This window comes from Zophobas morio, unplaced genomic scaffold, assembly GCF_036711695.1.
Source record: "Zophobas morio isolate AGI-343-1 ecotype UQ-CSIRO unplaced genomic scaffold, CSIRO_AGI_Zmor_V1 ptg000145l, whole genome shotgun sequence".
In the NCBI taxonomy this organism is placed as follows: Eukaryota; Metazoa; Arthropoda; class Insecta; order Coleoptera; family Tenebrionidae; genus Zophobas; species Zophobas morio.
Genome location: NW_026972249.1, coordinates 1 through 17,176, shown reverse-complemented (window position 1 = coordinate 17,176; position 17,176 = coordinate 1). Strand labels below are relative to the sequence as shown.

The window sequence follows — 17,176 nt, the reverse complement described above, 5'->3', positions numbered from 1 at the left end:
AGTTGCCACATTAAGAATAAGCAACAGATAGGCGACTTTGTTCTATATAGCTTAATAGCCTTTGAGAGTTGCAAAAAATTAACTATGTAGTATATATGTTTTTTATTTTATAAAATCCAAATACTAACTTATTTATGCATAACTAAAAGAATTATTTATACTGCCGTAAATACTTGCAACCGATAATAAAAAAGCATACCGCCCGAAATCAAAGTTTTCTTTAAAATATGTTATTTAGTCGCTCATAAAGAATTGTTAATGCTCTTTTACATAGTGCAGCACTTACTCTATTTTTTTTTATAAAAAGGCGAGATCAGCTCTACTGTCATACTAATTCTGGAAGCTAAATAGTAAATTGGTTTTGTATTTTGCAGGGCTGAGGGCTCTCGAAGCGTGCAAATATTGTGGCTACATCGCTCTAACACATCTCTCTGTTTTGTGTAGTTTAGTTCCACTGTTACTACTACTGTTTGTTTATGTCGGCTCCACGGTTTGCTGGAGTTCCCAGGCGTGTACATGAGGATCTTTACAAACTAATTATCGGGTTTGCTCTAGATAATAACTGTCATTTTCTTTTTTATAACTTTTCATAACTTTTAATTTAAGGCAACTTCGTTTAGATGGGCACGAGCCTGTTGCCCAAATGTTACAGCATGCAACTGGACTCATCGCCTACCCGTCTCAGGTTTTACTTCTCTTGATCCTCACAGGAAGTTTTTTAAAATTTATTTGAATATAACTTGAAACACCATAGCGCCTAGAATCCTTGGTTTCACCCTCGTTGAGTAAAGAAATTCAAAAGTTACAAGCTTACAATCAGATTGAAGATGACGAAAAGTTGGATTTCGAGGTGGAAGCTGGTAAAGAGGTTTATTTGCCGACATATACACCATTTTGCCCGATTTTTAATATTAAAGGTCCAAAAACAAAAAGTAGCTATAAACCAATTTTTTTTACTTCGCATAAAGGACCTTGTTACACTGCTGTTTTCAGTCATGATGGTATATTTATTTAAAAACAATTATTTTTGCATGTTTGTGTAAAAGGCTCTAAAGGACTTCGGTTTTTTTATCTCAAATGTTTCGTTTTTACTTTGTTGTAAAGCAATACAATTTATTAAAGGTAAATACGCTGCTACGGGCTCTGCAGACACCTCCGTCAAACTTTTAGATGTGGAAATGATGGTGGCGAAGCGGGAAACCAAAGAAACGGCTAATCCCTGCCGCCACACGCTTAAGGAACACAAGCAGGTAACTTCTATCAGTACTAATTTTTATCTTTGCTTATATATCTGCGGGACAGCCCGTGACCACCGTTGCGTTTGATTTCAGTGACACAAAGCTAGTTACCGGCTCTCAAGATGGGACTATAAAGTTTTTTGATCTATCCAAACTTGGTCCAAATCTCGTGTTCTGTAGTTTGCTTGTTTGTTTTCTATAAGTTTTGTTTTTTAGGAAGAGCTAGGCAGCGCTCGGTGTGTACTATATCGGTAAAGTTATACTCTTTTACTCTTTTAAGGATGAGTACAGACATATACAGCTTCAGAGCAACTAAGAAAAGAGACTAACTTATATATCATGCCATTGTGCTTATTCGTTAGGATTCTCATGTTATTCACAGCATCGATTATCATCCATCCAGTCAGTACCTTCTGGTAGGCACCAGCAATCCCGTTGTCCGGCTGTATGACGTCGCCACGCAGACGTGCTTCGCCAGTGCCAACGAACTGGAATACCACTCCGCGTCTGTAAACCACGTGGGCCTTTTCGTACTACTCACACTGAACACCTCCGAACGCCTATATATGTGCTAAGGTCGCCTTCAGCTGTGACGGGAAAGTCTACGCCAGCGCGAGCTCGGACGGATCGATTAAACTTTGGGACGGCGTAAGGTTCGTGAGTCTGCTCAGCTTTCCCTCTTATTCTCTCTTACTCTTTACGCAGTTCTCGTTGTGTTGCCACTTTCTCTGAAGCGCACGGCCAGAGCAGCGTATGCTTTACTACTTTACCCTGCAACGGACGTGTGTTGGTAGTGCGTACAGGTCGACTGTGTTAGAATATCCCGTAACTTCAAGTATCTTCTTTCCTGCGGGAGAGACAATATTATCAGACTGTGGGATCTCGCGATGGGTTGCCTATGTGACGCCACGCTGGCTTTATACATTAAAGTCTCGGGTCGCCAGGGCAAGTCCTTATTGCGTATGAGGGAGGGAGCCACGCTAAGTATGGACTGAAAGCCTCTTTCAGTCATAACGAAGTGCCACTTTTTATAGTTTCTATTCGCCTCCACTGATTCGCTGGTCAAGAGATTCGTGTTGGGTGCCAATGATGGCAGCAACACTGCTGTGGCCTGGGACACAAGGACGGGCGAGATGGAACAGGGACTGGTCCAACCGTCTATTCCCGGTCGATTTATCTTTCCACTCTCCCTCGCAAGGGCTCATCTCGTCTGTGTTAGGCCATGCCGCTCCTATCCGCGAGATTGCGACGAGCCCTAATGTTTCTGGTCTCCATTCCCCACTCCCCTGTAATTTGCTGGAGTTCTTCGTTTTATGCCATCGTTGTTCAGGGTTCCTGACCGCCACCGAGGACAAAACTGCGAGGTATTGGCACTACTCGTGAAAAGGATTCTATAGGAAGCAGCTCTTTTAAGCAATTTACGCCTTATTTCTTTTAACTGTCGCCCCCATGAATATAAAAGTTTTCCGTTATCGCATCTAACAAGCACTTTTATATCGTCTGTACTTTTTTCGCACTCCCTCGTTCCTGGGTGAAGCAATATAAAAGTTTCTAACGCAGAAAGTAGGGACTGCTTACGCTTCAGAGCGAAGTTTTCTGCATATAGTACAAAACAGAAGATAGTGAGTACGCTTTTATTGTAAAAACTACACATCCTTCCAATTGGGCCACCATGAAAGGAGGTTGAAGAATTTTGATTTTATAAGTCTTTCTTTGAAAAAAGTAGATTTTTAAAGGAACATTCTACCTCAGAAGAGGCCTAAAAATTTTGGTAACTGTAAAGTCACCGTCGACGACTATAAAGTTATACTCACTTTTTTAAAAGTGGAAGAGCAAAATAAAGCTGTTGTAAGAAAAAAGCCTAAAGTCGGGTAAAGTACACGAAGGAAGATTTTCTGCTCCCTTCCTGTTAAGAATATATGTCATAATAAATCCGGATTTAGTTAGTTATGTCAACAAATGGTTGAACTAGCTTACTTTTAGCGTAAAGGGATAAGCCCGCGGTAGCTAAAAAAACAACTACAAAGCCAGGATATACCTCACTTTCACGAGATACGCAGTATTTATATTTATCTAATATTAATTAGCAAACTTATACTTTAGAAAAAAAAAGAACATTTAGAACTTTCGACCCTCCAGAAAACTAAGAGTCTTCAAAATGCTCAGTTTAAAAGCTTGAATTTTATAATTTGTGGCCTCGTTTAAGGACTAAGTGAACCAGAAGGAAGCAAACGGAAGAAAGTTGAATTTATAAAAGCGCTATATAAGATAAATACCAAAGCCGAACGTAATTTCAAACGAGCGCGCGTTACAAAATGGACTGCAAGAGGGATAGTTGGCTCCTCTAAGGAAGGCTCCTCCCCGCCATCTTCGTCGTAAACACCTCTCTAATTTAAAAATATAGATTTATAATCTACCAAAGTGGGTTCACCTTTACTAATTATATATTAAAAAAAATAGCTTTTATTTAAACAACAAACATAAAGATTTAAGAGAGAAAGGTTAAAGTGGAATAAATCTTTTCATATTTTTAATACGAGTTACACAATTGCGATTACAACAAAAGATAGGGAAAAGTCGAAAGGAAGAGTACCATTTACGCTTCAATTAAAAAAACCCATCTACTCAGGTGATTTGGTGCTGGGCTGCGCTACCTCCTCTTAAAAAAGATGTGAGAAGTGCTTTAATATTACCTTCGTGAGGGTAGTACATATAAATCTTCAAAAGATAGCGTTTTTGTACCTGCTTTAACAATCCTTTAGCTTCAGTCTTTCTTCATAAAGGCTATTTATTTATACCTTCAACCAGTTTTATTTCTTAAGAAGAACAGGTCTTTTTTTTTCATATTCTTCTCCTTTGTCAGGACTTAATACTTTAATAAATGATCACCTGCCCTCTTAAGATGGGCTCTTCTCGAACAATGGGGCGAAAAAGCGTATATATGGAAAAACTTATAATAAACGAAACAGTGGTGCTATTGAAAACAGCTATTTATAATAACAAATGTATCCCAGGAGACAATTTGTCTCCCTAAACTCACCTTAAGGGGCAGGTGATCATATACCAAGACATCAAATCCTAACACCTTTAAAGCACATTAAAGTTGTGTACTTCGAAAAAATTTTTGAAGTTTCTTTACTATTTTTGTAGAATAGATCTTTACGTTCAACTGTCCTTATTACCTTATGTATTAAAAACTTGGGGTTTCGAGCCATTGAACCAGAGAGGTACCGATTAATAGGTGAGGTAAAACAGTAATTTTTTGAGCTTGCCTTCACTGTTTTATAGCAGTCCCGCGATCTCAGATCCTCTAATACTTCTGTCTTCTCTATTTAAAAATTTGTATTAATTATATAACAAAAGTTACCACTTGTTTTCTGTTATTTAGGGTTTATTCTGTGCAGTCCAATGTTTTGAGCCTACTTTCCTTTAAAGCAATGTGTTTTCTTGAGGGAAAACAACAAAAAAAGTTCATTCTGTTTTTATTATATAAGGTTACAAACCACCAACATCATTTATTATGCTCGATCGAGTCAACAACAGAATACTCGAGCTAGCCAGCACAGTTATTCGCCCTTTTTGTTCAAGTAAAGTTAAAATTCTGTACCACATTTGATTTAAACCTTCAACTTAGCTTTCAACGTCACAGGAGCGGCGGTATTGTGCGCTGCTTCACGACTTGTAAGTTAAGTTTTCTGCTAAAAGACGATTTCTGTTTCCAGCTGTTCCTTCGTAGAGGGCGACGGCATTACTTTTAAATATTACCGTCAGAGCCTCGATCTGTAGTAGCAGTTTATTTTGTCGCATTTGAAGCGCGAACGCTATTGTGATAAGTCGTGGTAACTCATCAGATGCTGCCATCGCATTAGTTTGTGGCGGTTCCTAATACAGAGTTTTTCGGTATTTGTTTTTCTATGTCAGGGCGCCCACCCAACCCTCCAATATCGCCAACACCTTTTTCGTAAAAAATTAATCTATGCTTGGAGAATTATTTTTTTTTTTAGTTATATTGTTTAAAGAAAAGTTGCTTAGCTTTTTTAACTTAGGTTTGTCTGTTTAAATAAGAACTGGTTTTAATAAAAAACTTGTAGAAATAAAAATATTATAATTATGTTATTGGTTTTTCATGATTCTTCTCTTAAGTGTGTAAACCAAATAACTTCTCAAATTATTCCGTGAAGTAAGTTATCATTAAAGTTAGAGAACTAGTTAGTTTTAATTGTTACCAGTTAATTATACCCTGCCACAGTAGAAAAAATAAATGCTGTAAATTTAAAATCTCACTTTAGACCAAGTTAAATGCAAACACGCATTAGTTTTAAGCAAATACAATTTCGAGTTCCTGACACTACCGTTACCAAGAATTTCTATAAAAGTACACAATTTTTAAACGGTCTTTCCCTTCTTATTTATTTTTTTAAACTTATTTTTTTTATTTTGTAGTCAAAATTGAAAGAGAAAGGTTTATGTAAAGTAAAAATTATGTTATGGCTCTTGTTAAGGTCCGAGCGTGTGTTGTATTGCTAGGCTTGTTTTTGAATTCCACTATAGTCTAATAAGAACCCTTGCACGATGTAATATTGAAGACGGGGCCCTAACCCGCGGATACCGGGCTACTAAAGAGCGGACTTCAACTTTTTCGGTCTCCCAATTCGATTTTCTTTATGAAAAAGGGTTTGCTGTTTTGCCTTCAAAGCTTTAAGTTACTATTTTTTATCTAATTAATTTCGTATGTCCAATAAATTTGAGAAATATCATGAAGTGATGTTATATGAATTGCAATCATTTAAACTGGTTGTTTTTCAGCACGTCATTTTAAAGGATGTCCATTAAATTTGGCTATGTTTCCGCATTAATTGTTCCAACTACCTTTAAGCAAAAACAACTTCTAAAGTTCCATATATCTTTGTATTGAGCAATTTAGGTGGAATTTACTGGCCTGCTAAGTGGTTTTAAAATTAATAAAAGTTTTTTCCACTGGATTACAATTTACTCATTGCTTGCGTGTTAACAGAACCAAAAATAATATTTACCGCTTACATGCGACCGGGGTAAAGTACATGTAATGTTTTTTGTTTTCACCATATTTTTTTAAAAAAGTGATGATAAATATTTAAGTTTTAAATAGTTGTAATGCTTTTTAGAAGTTTTCTTTCACTAATAATTTTTCAAAATAATGGTATTAGGAATAATCAAATTTTTGGTAGTTAATGGATGTGCCAATTCAAGAGGTTTTAAAACCGAAATTTTCTTTTGGCTGTTTGATTAAGAGACTTTTAGCTTTAATTACCGCATTATAAATGAATTGGAGCGGGACTTGTCAGATATTTTTATACGGAGCTTACGCTTTGCAGAGCTAACAGGCCTTAATAAGCTGCTTACTGCCTCAGTTGTTCTTATCTCATCTATTAATACATGGTATCGAGCAACGTCCATTTTAGCAAATATTTGTTGAATCAAGAAATATTGTAGTTAGTTTGTCAGAGATAGTAGTTAATCTTTCTTGGGATAACAGCTTAGCAAAACCTGTAAACCCCGCGATGGCCTACCACAGCTTATAAATGCACTGAATACTAATGCATAGAGTACTGTACCGGTCGCTATGACACAGGAGATACAATTTCTCTTAGATAAAGTGTTTTTGCCAGTTATAATTACTAGTAGTTTAGGAAAGGCAAATGAGCTTTGTAAACAGAGGTCTGTGTCGTCTTTTACAGAGCTTTTTCAGAAATTTTCAAGAAACAATTCCGATCTTAGTCGTAATTTTACCTTTCTAGACCAATTTGTTGCTTTCATACTAAACCAAATTATATTAATAAAGTTTACTTAAGTGTGTAACCATCGAATATTTCCTTTTTATTGCTACGCTGTCCACTCTATAATTATTTATATTTCTTCTTTAGCCTTTAGAGAGGAGGCTGACTCCGGTGTATCGCCATTTAGTTTAAGAAATATCCCTGCTATCTTTTGTGATGAAAAAACTCAAACAACTCCTATTACAGAGAACCAAATTGATACTTCGGTAAAATTAGGATTTTCTTAACAGTTTTGTAAAAAAAAAAAAAAAAGGCAACTATTATCTTTCTAGCTCGCTGAATTTGTTAAGACTGCAAGTCAAAACTTTAGTTACCGGGAGTTTCTTGATAACTTTTTTTCAGCTCATCAGAAAGTATTGGTGCTTTATTATTTGTAATATCATATTTTTTTTACTTTAAAGTACTAAATGTTTTGGTCTATTTACTAGTATTTACGTTGTCCAGAAGTTGCTACGTGGTTAGAATTGTATCAACTAAAATTTCTTAGTTTGATTAACAACAGTCTGCATGAAACTTTTTGGCAGCCTGTTGCAAGTAAGTGGAAGGGGTTTTAAAGTATCCTCCGAACAGTATTATATATTTTTTAACTTTCAAATCTAAAAATTTATTGTATGTTATACATATCTATTTTAGATTACTTTAGCTTTATGTAAGTTTCTTAATTATTTTTAAAGATTTAAAAATTGTTACAACGTTGAATGCTGACCCGGTTTCATTGCTCAAAGAGCACAACATTTCGTCTGACGGATATAATTATGTGGATAGCGAAACTGTTACTATATACTCGCTTGTTCACGATGCTTCCGTCGGGAATGATGACTTGTAACGGAATAATAAACATCTTTAAAGACAGTTAACTTTAAATGATTTATAAACCAAAAGTTTTCTGGAAAAACTCAACGAGATTAAAACAGTTTTTGAAAAATGCTATATTCTGAAGTTAAACAATTCAGTATGTTTTTAAGCTTTTGATCTCCTTGTATTAGTAAAATCTTGAAAGTTTTACTTAGAAATAAGAGGCTTTATAAATTAATTTATATATTTCGTGTAAGTTTCTTTAAAGTTTTATTTACGACTTGCAAAGGAGCAAGAAAATAGAAACGCTGATCAATTCCCTACAAAAAATCTTCAGAGTAACATAATTAGTATAAATTTTAGGGAAGTATCTACTAGACTCACGATCTTTTACGTAGAACAGTTGAGTTCCTCAGAATTGTCCAGCGTCCGTCACTTCTTACAAGATATTGTGACCAAAGAAGTAACTCCGCACATTCATAAGCGTATTGCCGAATTATCATTTGAAGTAATTGCAAACTTTAAAATAAGTTAATAGTAATTAGTACATAAAACTTTTATAGCTGGCGTCACTAAAGAAAGGTGTCGCTGGAAATATCCTCTCGACCACTCGCAAGTGGTTTACCGGAGAAAGAGAGCCAAAAACGGCCAATGAGTCAAAAGCAACACTTTCTGGGATTCAATCCGACGGGTCATTAATTGTTTCTTTACAACGTTGAGGGCTTCTTATTTGCTAAAGTAAATTTTTTTTGTCTAACTTTTGGCGGTTGACCACGTGGCAGAGAGTATCTATCCAGCGGGGGCGAACAGAAGCTGCGAAGAGCCGCCGACCTCGCCTTCCTTGTTGGGGAATATGTACTGGCGCACGAGACGTACCTCGTGGCACGGAGAGTTTTTCAGCACGACAGAGCGTACAGGCACTACGCAGGCGTCTTGGTACTCCGTGCGGGTGTTATCGTAGTTTGTGCTGTACAGCTTTTATTCGATAGGAAATGCTTGGCTTGTGCCTCTCGAAGCTCAGGTACAAAAGACAGGACTATTCCGTCTATTTCGAGAAAGCCGCCGAAGCATATGAAAAGGTTTATTTGATTTATTTATTCGTTCACTCTCACTTTGACTTTTTAATGCTGCTGCGCTTTTGTTAAATAAGTGTGGAGATCAACTACGCTCGGAAAGAGCCATTTTGTACTTGGCCGCCGTCGACAATGCGGGTGGGTTTTCTCGCGAGGCCGCAATCTGCTATATTTCTCTTACGAAAGAAGTGAGTCATGCGCGCATGCTCTTTCCCCCCCTGGGATGCATGTCTTTTTTGACTTAGAACAAAGGCCTCCGCAACGGTCCTCTTCTAGAGCTTGCAGCCCATTCCTTCCGTGGTAACCAACCAGGTTAGCCTCCCTGTTCAAACCGTCGAGCAAACAGCTAAACTATACCTCTCTTTTCCTAGCGATGATGCGTAAGTTTAGCCTCCACTTAGCTTTAGCGGGTCATCGCTACGCAAAATGTTCCGAAACGGTCCTTAAAAATTTTGAATAATACCAAATGGAATATAAAATAAAAATTTTAACGTTGCTGCTTAATAACCACCAGCGGAGGCATGCTCTCCTCTGCTACTTGAGGGCGGTAGGGGTGTATATGGGTAGGAACTGGCGCATGGCTGAAGATCATCTCTACTTTTCCTCAGCACGCCAACTTTATAACATGAACGAAGTGGAGGATGCCTTCCGACTCTTCTCACTGGCATGTCCTTCTAGAAGCTGTCCACCACTCCCCTTCTTTCTTTAATAGAACTTATTATCAAGCAGTTGCTGCGGGAGTCGTATGCTCCATCTCCACACGAATCAATGTACTTGCGCGAGTACTCACTGGCATTAAAAGTTTCTTTTATATGGCACCATCCAACTTTACAAGCACCCATTATATATAATATAATATAAATATGTGCCCAGCGTATAGCGAGCGTGGCGCCGGAGCGCATCCCACTTGTCCATGTTTTTGATGTGGATGTGGAAAACATCAACGTCTGCTCGTCTTCTCCTACGAGTGGTGGACTTGAAGCGGTCTCGCGCCTTACTAGCTTATACTTCTAATTTTTCTTGTTTACAGTTATTCATCTTTAGACTTGGGGTCGCATGGAAACTTTTATTGCCCAGCAGGATACGTGTTTTAACCGAAATCCAAACAGCGCTAAATCTCTACTTATCAAACATGGTTTTTATTGGCTAATATAAGGAGCACAAAATTATACTTTGTCACTATTGGTCCTTCAGAGCCTGTCATTTTGAACATTCCGATCAGAAATTTCTTGCAAATTCCTATAGAACTCTTCAATGTGACTTTGGAAGTTTCCTTGGCGAACGACTCTGCCGACTTTCTTCCGGGTCTGCTCATCAACTTCATTTTTATTTATTGTTACTATTTATAACTATTTTTATAGAAAGTTTCTGTGAAACCAGCACGCTGAAGAAGATCGAAATAAACGGGCGTGAAAAGGTTTTGTTAAAGATTGAGCTGACACCCCGAAAAAAAGGAACATTGAGGATTACTGGCATTCTTTTTACGCTGGCGGGGACCCGCTGCCGCTCGTTATTCAGTTTGCAAAGTAAAAAATATTACTTTTACAAAAAAAATTATTAAAAAATACAAAATCAGGCGGGTGGCACCGCCCTCGCCATTCACCCGCCAGCGAATCTAAAGAAAACATTTCACATCCCGAGTTTGTCGTCTCCTCCAAACTTCCGAATCTCCACGTGTCCCTCTCCCCTCTGCCGCCAGTTATCTGCGCAGGAGTGGTCAGAGCTACTGATATTTTATTGTTTATATTGCACTTATGTCACATTATTATTATTAACAGTAAACTTTGAGAGTATACATACAAACTTTATTTACATTTTTAAAAGATTGCTAAACTCATTCTTTTTTAAAGTTTTTATAGTAAGATACTGCGCAACTTTTTATATTTTTTTCTATAAACTTCTTGTTGTATTTAATTATATACGATTTTTTCATTAATTTAGATTCATCGCATGATTCTCAGCATCACCAACGTTGGCCACTCTCCTGTGCAAAAGCTGATCGTGCTTTCCTCCTCTTCTGCTCAATTATGTTTAGAAAAAAATACAAGTTTTCATTATTGTTAAACTTTATATTAGTTTATTATTGGTTTTTATTCCTAACAGTTTTCAAAGCTTTTGAGAGTTTTTCTGCTTACTATCTGCTTCAGGACACACAAATAATCCCCGGAGAAACCATGGAGACCCCGGTGTGGTTCAGGAGTGAAGCTCTAGGTTTCCTCTGAGCCATTAAATATAATCCTTTGCACTATTTTTGTTTTTAGGTGAGCAGGACACGTACCTTCTCTTTTCTTATGAGACTGACACAACTCCGTCTTCTATTAAAAGGAGGTTAGAGCCAATAAAATATTAATACATAAAAGTAATGCTTATATGCTTAAGCAAACTCGAGATGTTTACACGCAGATTGTTATTTTGTATCCATAATAGTAGTAAACGTATCTAATTACTAAAAAGGTTCAAGAGAATTCACTTCTCGACCAATGTCCATCCTTTACTCAGTGCTTCGGCCAGAATACTGGCTTGTCAGGAAAATGTCCAATCCTTTTTATTTAATTTAGATGCCTGCACTTTTCCTTACGCCCTGACGCCAGCAGGCCAGCGACCTCCTCCTGCTTATGCACGTAGAAAATACGCTCCACAACACCACGACTGCCTGCATGCAACTTGCTTGCTATTCGCGGGGGTGGTGCATTGAGCCTTTGTCCTCTTCTGTAAGCAATGGCACGTGTTCTCTCACGTGTTTATAAAGCCAGCAGTTTAAAGCTTTTTGCAGAAAGAAAGATGGTTGGCCCCATGGAAACACTAAAACTTTTAGCCCGCTTGCGAAGGACGGAAGATAGGCAGGAGCCCAATTATTCGAGCATGGATTGGACGGCCACTTTGCCTTCCTACACGCCCACTAGCTTCGGCGTTTCAATCAGCCAAATGATGTCTGGTACAGGCATCCCTTACTCGTGGTGTTTACTTGCTATCTTTGCAGTAAAGGCACTGATTTGCCCATTTGCCACTTTGTGAAAAGATCATTTGCTGCAGCTCGCGATAGCATGACCAGTGATGGCTACAATCACGTATATATGCTGCCGTTGGCACCGAGGAGAGACCTATTCTAACGTCCAATAGGATTCTTTAGAGGGAGCCCTGAAGGCGGGGGAGGATCATTTCTTTTTACTCGTGCTTTCTTTTGAGGTGGAATTCTCCAGTGCAACGTTCGGTTCCTCCACTGCACATGGTCAACTTTACATTACGTGTCTTTCTCCATGTCAGAGGTTCTCTTTTGCACAGCTGCATATCCCATTTGTTTATCGCTTAAGCAGCAGTAGCTTGTTTTCCGGTGGTGAAACTACCATAAGAGTGCTGGACTCGCCAGTGAAGGTTTCTTTACTGCACGCGGACTCGTGCTCTCACGATTTCCGCCTCAGCAGGTTTTATTTTTATACCATAAATGTTCGCCTTCGTGTTTACAAGTGTTAGCACATGCGAGTTTCCGGTGACGGCAGTGTTACTGAACACCTCCTCGCAGGAAGTAGAGGTCTTTGCATATACTGGATTGGTCATTTCTCCTCCCTTGAGATGCCTTCATAGGTCGGATTGCATTTCAAGCAGCCCTCCGACGGCGATTTCTATTGGCTAGGGAAGAGTCGCGCGGCGGTGAGTCTCTCTCCGCACGAGCAGAAGGAGATCCACATGAAAGCCTTGTTTCCGGCGCCTGGTGCATATGATCTCTCGCGTTATTCGGCCATAATACGCCACAGGCAGACCCACGAGGAATACCACGTGGTCCCGGAGGGATGCCAAATGTTTTCTGTTTACGAAGATCAAAGCACCATGGCTATATAAAGACAAAACCAAAACAACTTGTGAATGCTTTTACTAATATTACTATACAATGCTGACTGGCAGCTACCACGTCACTTCCAAGCTGATTGGCCGCCAGCTCCAATCTCGTGTTGCCCGGAATTAAATACTTCGGCGGTGTTTACTAGCTTGCTTGAGCTTCGAAGGGACTTCGAGGATTGGTTCCTGATTACACCGAGCAGTCCACTTCGAAGACTTTCACGCGTCTCATTTGTCACGTGTTCTTCGCTAGTATGGCTTATAGGGGCGCACTTTGCATCGTCTATCTGCCTTTCTAGTTCCGTTTCGACCTTTTTTTGAGCCGTTTTAGAATATGAATGATCTTGCTTGCTGCTTTGTTGAGGCTTCAGTCGCTTCTTTCGTTCTTTACGCTAAAAAAAAATTTCTACTTTTTGCTAAGTCGAACTTTCACGTGGCGTGTAACCTCCTTTTTTTCACGCATTTTTCTTTTTTTTCGAATTCGCTCCAGTTTTTTTCCAGTGAATCTTTTATCGTCCAGAATTTCCAAAGACGGAATTAGTAATTTGACCTAAGAGAATATTCAAAAAAAGTTAATAAAAAGTTTCCAAGGCTACAGATTTTAAAAAAACTGTGCGAAAATAATAGTTAAAATTAATAATTTGTTCCTCTGAGAATGCGAAAAAACGAAAGAAGGATTATTGGAAACATTTTAAATTCTAATTTTTATAAGCAATCTAACTATACAATACTAAAACTCGATTTTAAACTAAGTTGAGTACTTGAGGAAATTAAAAAAAATTTACAAAAAGGAAATTAATTTAGCCAACATTAATAAATATTTGATAAGATTAAATCTATAAATTAAAGATTACGGCTTAACTAAAAATAATTATTATTATTAATTATTAAACTTTTAGGAAAATTTGACTAACCATTTAAAGTATTTAATATATATTATTTTAAATTTTAAAATTTCTCTGTCAAAAGTAAAATGCTTGAATGATTTATAAATTTAAGAATCTAAAATTAGATTTAAAAATTAAAAAAATTTATACAATTACTACTTCGTAGATTAATGAAAAAGATGCAATCAAATTTTATTAGAAAAAAAATAAATTATAATAAAACTTTTTCTCTATAATCTTCACAGTTGCAAAGTTTGTTTCCTTTAAGTGTTAATGATTTTAAATTTGGGAGTCCCGCCAGCGCTTCAATATCACTAATAGATCCATAATTATTAATTTGAAATAGAAATTGTATACAAAAATATATAAAAATGGCTTAAGTTATTTTTAATATAAAGATTAAAAGATTCGCCTTAAATTTAGCAAAAAAAGATTAAAAAACGTGCATTTGTTTTAACGCCAAATTATTAAAAAGTAGTCATTAAACTGATATAGAAAACTTATTAAAAATTAAATAAATAAACTTAATTTAAAAAAAATTATAACTAAGAAATAAGATTAGTATTTTGTTGAGATTAGTCCTACTTAATAAATAAAGAAAATTTAATAAAACAGTTATATGTAGAAAATAGAATTATTACTACATAAATTTAATTAAAAAAGCTTTATAAAACCGAATCTAAATCAGAAAATCTTTTATAATAAAGATTTACGTGAATGAATGAAGACGATTGTTCCCAAGATCAATAATTTTCAGCCTACAAGTCAGTATATAATTATTCTTAAGTATAAGTAAAAATAAAAAAATTTAAATTAATAAATGTTAAGCGCTATCGAAAAAGTAAAAAGTTCAAGTACAAAAGATTGAAAAGAAAAAAAAACTTTGTTCCTACATAAATTAATATAATAAACAAATTACTTTTATATATAAAATTTAAATATTTAAGGGATTTCATCTCGAGATTAAAAAAAATTATAAACTTACACTTTTTATTTTTTTAAAATTTAATTACTTCAATTACAACTTTTTATATAGAATAAAAAAAAAATAGAAAAGAACGTTATATTTTGTCTTATTGTTTCAGGAACTTTCAGGATGAGATTATTACTTAGTCTCAGTTCAGTCAAACTTTCAATATCCTTTAAAACTGGTATTTCGCGTATTTTGTTATGTGCAGCAGAGATTTTCGTTAGCTTCCGCAGAGTGCAGACAGAAGAAATGTTTTCAACAGAATTATAAGAAAAAACTGAACGTCGAAATTGAGTCAAATCGGCTGCGGGAAAAATTATAAACTTATTATAATACCGAAAGTGTTTAATAACGGAAGTTGAAGAGGAGGAATTCCATTAATCGCGGTGTTACTTGCTATTAACGCCTTTAAATTTTTCAATCCGTTGACTTGCCGAAGTGTTCTTATGTCATTTTTACTCACATTTAGGACTTGAGGAAAAGAAAAGGTAAATTAGTAGAGATTTTCTTTGTTCATTAAAAAGTTTATAAACTAAACCTGAAAGTGTTGAAAGAGATTCTAGCCCATAAAGAGTAGTCAAGCAATTATTTGATAAATTTAAAGTGGACAAAGAGGGACAGTGCCTTAGAAATTCAAGATCATCTATCTCATTGTTAGACAAATCCAGCTGCCGAAGTTCAATACAAAAGCTTTATTATTAATAAATAAATAAAAAATAATTTAAAAATATAAAGAGTAACACCAAAAAACCTTAAATCTTCAAGTTTATCAATACCTTTACCAGATAAGTTTAATTTCTTAATTTCTCTCAGGTCCCCTTCGATAAACTCCGAAATCTTTGCAAGAGTAAATTTCATTACTTCGAGTTTTTTTAAAAAAACTGATATATTTACTTAATATATAAGTGTCTTACTAGGGTTAGAAGCGCTTTCGGAGCCTTGACTATTTCAAGGTCTCTAGTTTTTAGTACAAACCTCCACTTGTTCCCTTATAAACCTGTCAAGCTCCCCCGGATGGCCCTGCAAGTACTTGAATAATGAAACTTTTTCAAGATTTACAAGAGCATATAATAAATAAATGAGAAACTAAATTTTAACTTTACTTTTTTAATAATTCCATTTACATTATGCAGTTATTCGTTTTTAACAAGTTGGGTGGAGCTAGAATGAAGATTAGGATTAAGTCTAAGTTCCCTCCACATACAATAGGTGAGAAATCAAGGTTCAAAAATAAATTTTTTCTTCTTCTTTTTACGGCCTCATATAGAAAATTACTAACAAGCGGTTTATTGATGTAGCTTACCGTCTTCGTTAACATAAAATAATCCTTTTATTAAGACAAAAATTTTAAGAGGGGAAAAAGTTTTTGAAGCTTAATTATGACTTATATCTCTTTGCCTGTCTTTACGGTATTTTAAGCGGTAACTATTAAGAAGTACTTCGTCAACTCTTTAAAACAAAAATTTTCGATTTATACGTTTGAAATTAGGGTTCTTTATAATAATTTTTTTATATAAAGTTATACAGAATAACATTGCGTAAATATAATTTTACTATGCACTAACCTTTTTTGAAAAAAAAATTTTAAATGTTCGAGCTAAAAACATTTTTAATGTTTAAATACATTGCCTAGTTTAAAAATTTTATTATGCCTTCAGTTTATAAAAAACCTTTGACCATACTTATAAAATTATTAAAAACATAATATCTTGCAGGGCTCACTAGCAAGTAAAGAACAAAATAAAAGAAAGCCTTTTTAGTACATCTTATGTGCCTGTATTTATGTTACTACAATAAATTTAGAAAAGTTTTAGCTTTTTAATGATTATTGCCCAATTTATACATTAAAATGTTAATCAAAAAGAGTTCCAGTACTGTATCTAAACAGTTTGTGTGGTAAGGGCCTTTATAACTTGACTTTACGCTAGTGACATAGGCCTTGAGTAAGTCTCAGTTACCTAAAATAATATAAACCATACTTAAATTTGTCCCATATTCATACAGTTTTCCTAAAATAAATCTCTAATACTATCATTTGTTGACATATACACACTAAGCGTTAATTCTTTCGCCTATGTATTAGGCTCTCTTTTTACTTTAAATTTCATACTTTTTAAGGATTCGGTGAATATAGCTGGTCAAATACGTCAACTATTTATTCCGGTAGTAGTTGCCCCCGTAACCACTTTTTAAAATAACCACGTGAGGATTTTTTCTTTTTCAGGGCCTCTTGCAAGTCAGCACTCATACTTAAACTTGTGTTTCTCTTTCTAGTCGAATAATTCTTCGAATTTATTAGTAAAGTTGTATTGTCCCCAGAGGTTCTGTTTGGTTTTAGCTTCTTAGCCTGATATTTGTATCAGTTATTATTAACGTAAATAAAGTTTCACTTTGATAATTTATCAATAATATCATTCTATGAGTGTTGTCAGTGCCCTTTTCCTTTTAAAAAGTAACTTTATTTTATCGGTTCGATACAGTATCCGCCGTAACTAAGCAAGAGCATTGATGTGGAAACTCAAGATCCTGCGTTTTAATATTTTAGCTAAATTTTTCCGCCTGT

At 35.7% G+C, this 17,176-nt stretch overlaps 3 protein-coding genes across 5 annotated transcripts; 2 read left to right on the top strand and 1 right to left on the bottom strand.

Moving 5' to 3' along the window:
• Positions 1–448: 448 nt before the first annotated feature.
• LOC135145377 (cleavage stimulation factor subunit 1-like) lies at positions 449–2,715 on the top strand. Of its 3 annotated transcripts, XM_064077483.1 has the most exons (15): positions 449–544; positions 607–685; positions 755–860; positions 918–1,001; positions 1,123–1,250; positions 1,303–1,396; positions 1,455–1,489; positions 1,601–1,756; positions 1,815–1,891; positions 1,944–1,989; positions 2,042–2,129; positions 2,183–2,256; positions 2,306–2,405; positions 2,458–2,505; positions 2,569–2,715. In XM_064077483.1, the coding sequence occupies exons 1-15, from the start codon at positions 477–479 to the stop codon at positions 2,619–2,621; spliced, it is 1,236 nt and encodes a 411-aa protein (XP_063933553.1). In that variant the 5' UTR covers positions 449–476; the 3' UTR covers positions 2,622–2,715. The 3 variants fall into 3 exon arrangements, 2 of the variants coding, with proteins under 2 accessions (XP_063933553.1, XP_063933554.1); XR_010283430.1 differs by lacking the exon at positions 2,569–2,715 and having other exon boundaries at positions 2,308–2,405; positions 2,458–2,504; XM_064077484.1 differs by lacking the exons at positions 449–544; positions 607–685 and having other exon boundaries at positions 767–868; positions 937–1,001.
• A 215-nt stretch (positions 2,716–2,930) lies between these two features.
• Positions 2,931–4,055, bottom strand: LOC135145378 (uncharacterized). Its single transcript, XM_064077485.1, has 8 exons — positions 4,037–4,055; positions 3,949–3,980; positions 3,832–3,897; positions 3,515–3,625; positions 3,371–3,446; positions 3,216–3,311; positions 3,053–3,144; positions 2,931–2,997 (listed from the first exon to the last, which is right to left on the bottom strand). Exons 3-8 carry the CDS (start codon positions 3,832–3,834, stop codon positions 2,938–2,940), a joined length of 438 nt encoding a protein of 145 aa, XP_063933555.1. The 5' UTR covers positions 3,835–3,897; positions 3,949–3,980; positions 4,037–4,055; the 3' UTR covers positions 2,931–2,937.
• Positions 4,056–6,840: 2,785 nt separating this feature from the next.
• On the top strand, positions 6,841–12,801 carry LOC135145376 (trafficking protein particle complex subunit 8-like). The gene is made up of 32 exons (XM_064077482.1): positions 6,841–6,997; positions 7,142–7,260; positions 7,327–7,407; positions 7,483–7,588; positions 7,729–7,876; positions 7,937–8,006; positions 8,139–8,187; positions 8,248–8,357; positions 8,413–8,540; positions 8,632–8,785; positions 8,839–8,928; positions 9,000–9,110; positions 9,168–9,234; positions 9,294–9,361; positions 9,437–9,586; positions 9,652–9,723; positions 9,796–9,906; positions 9,967–10,057; positions 10,117–10,227; positions 10,284–10,448; positions 10,499–10,638; positions 10,864–10,969; positions 11,026–11,133; positions 11,184–11,250; positions 11,377–11,455; positions 11,517–11,643; positions 11,696–11,857; positions 11,956–11,990; positions 12,043–12,188; positions 12,237–12,344; positions 12,394–12,451; positions 12,505–12,801. The coding sequence occupies exons 1-32, from the start codon at positions 6,841–6,843 to the stop codon at positions 12,757–12,759; spliced, it is 3,549 nt and encodes a 1,182-aa protein (XP_063933552.1). The 3' UTR covers positions 12,760–12,801.
• The last annotated feature ends 4,375 nt before the right edge of the window (positions 12,802–17,176 follow it).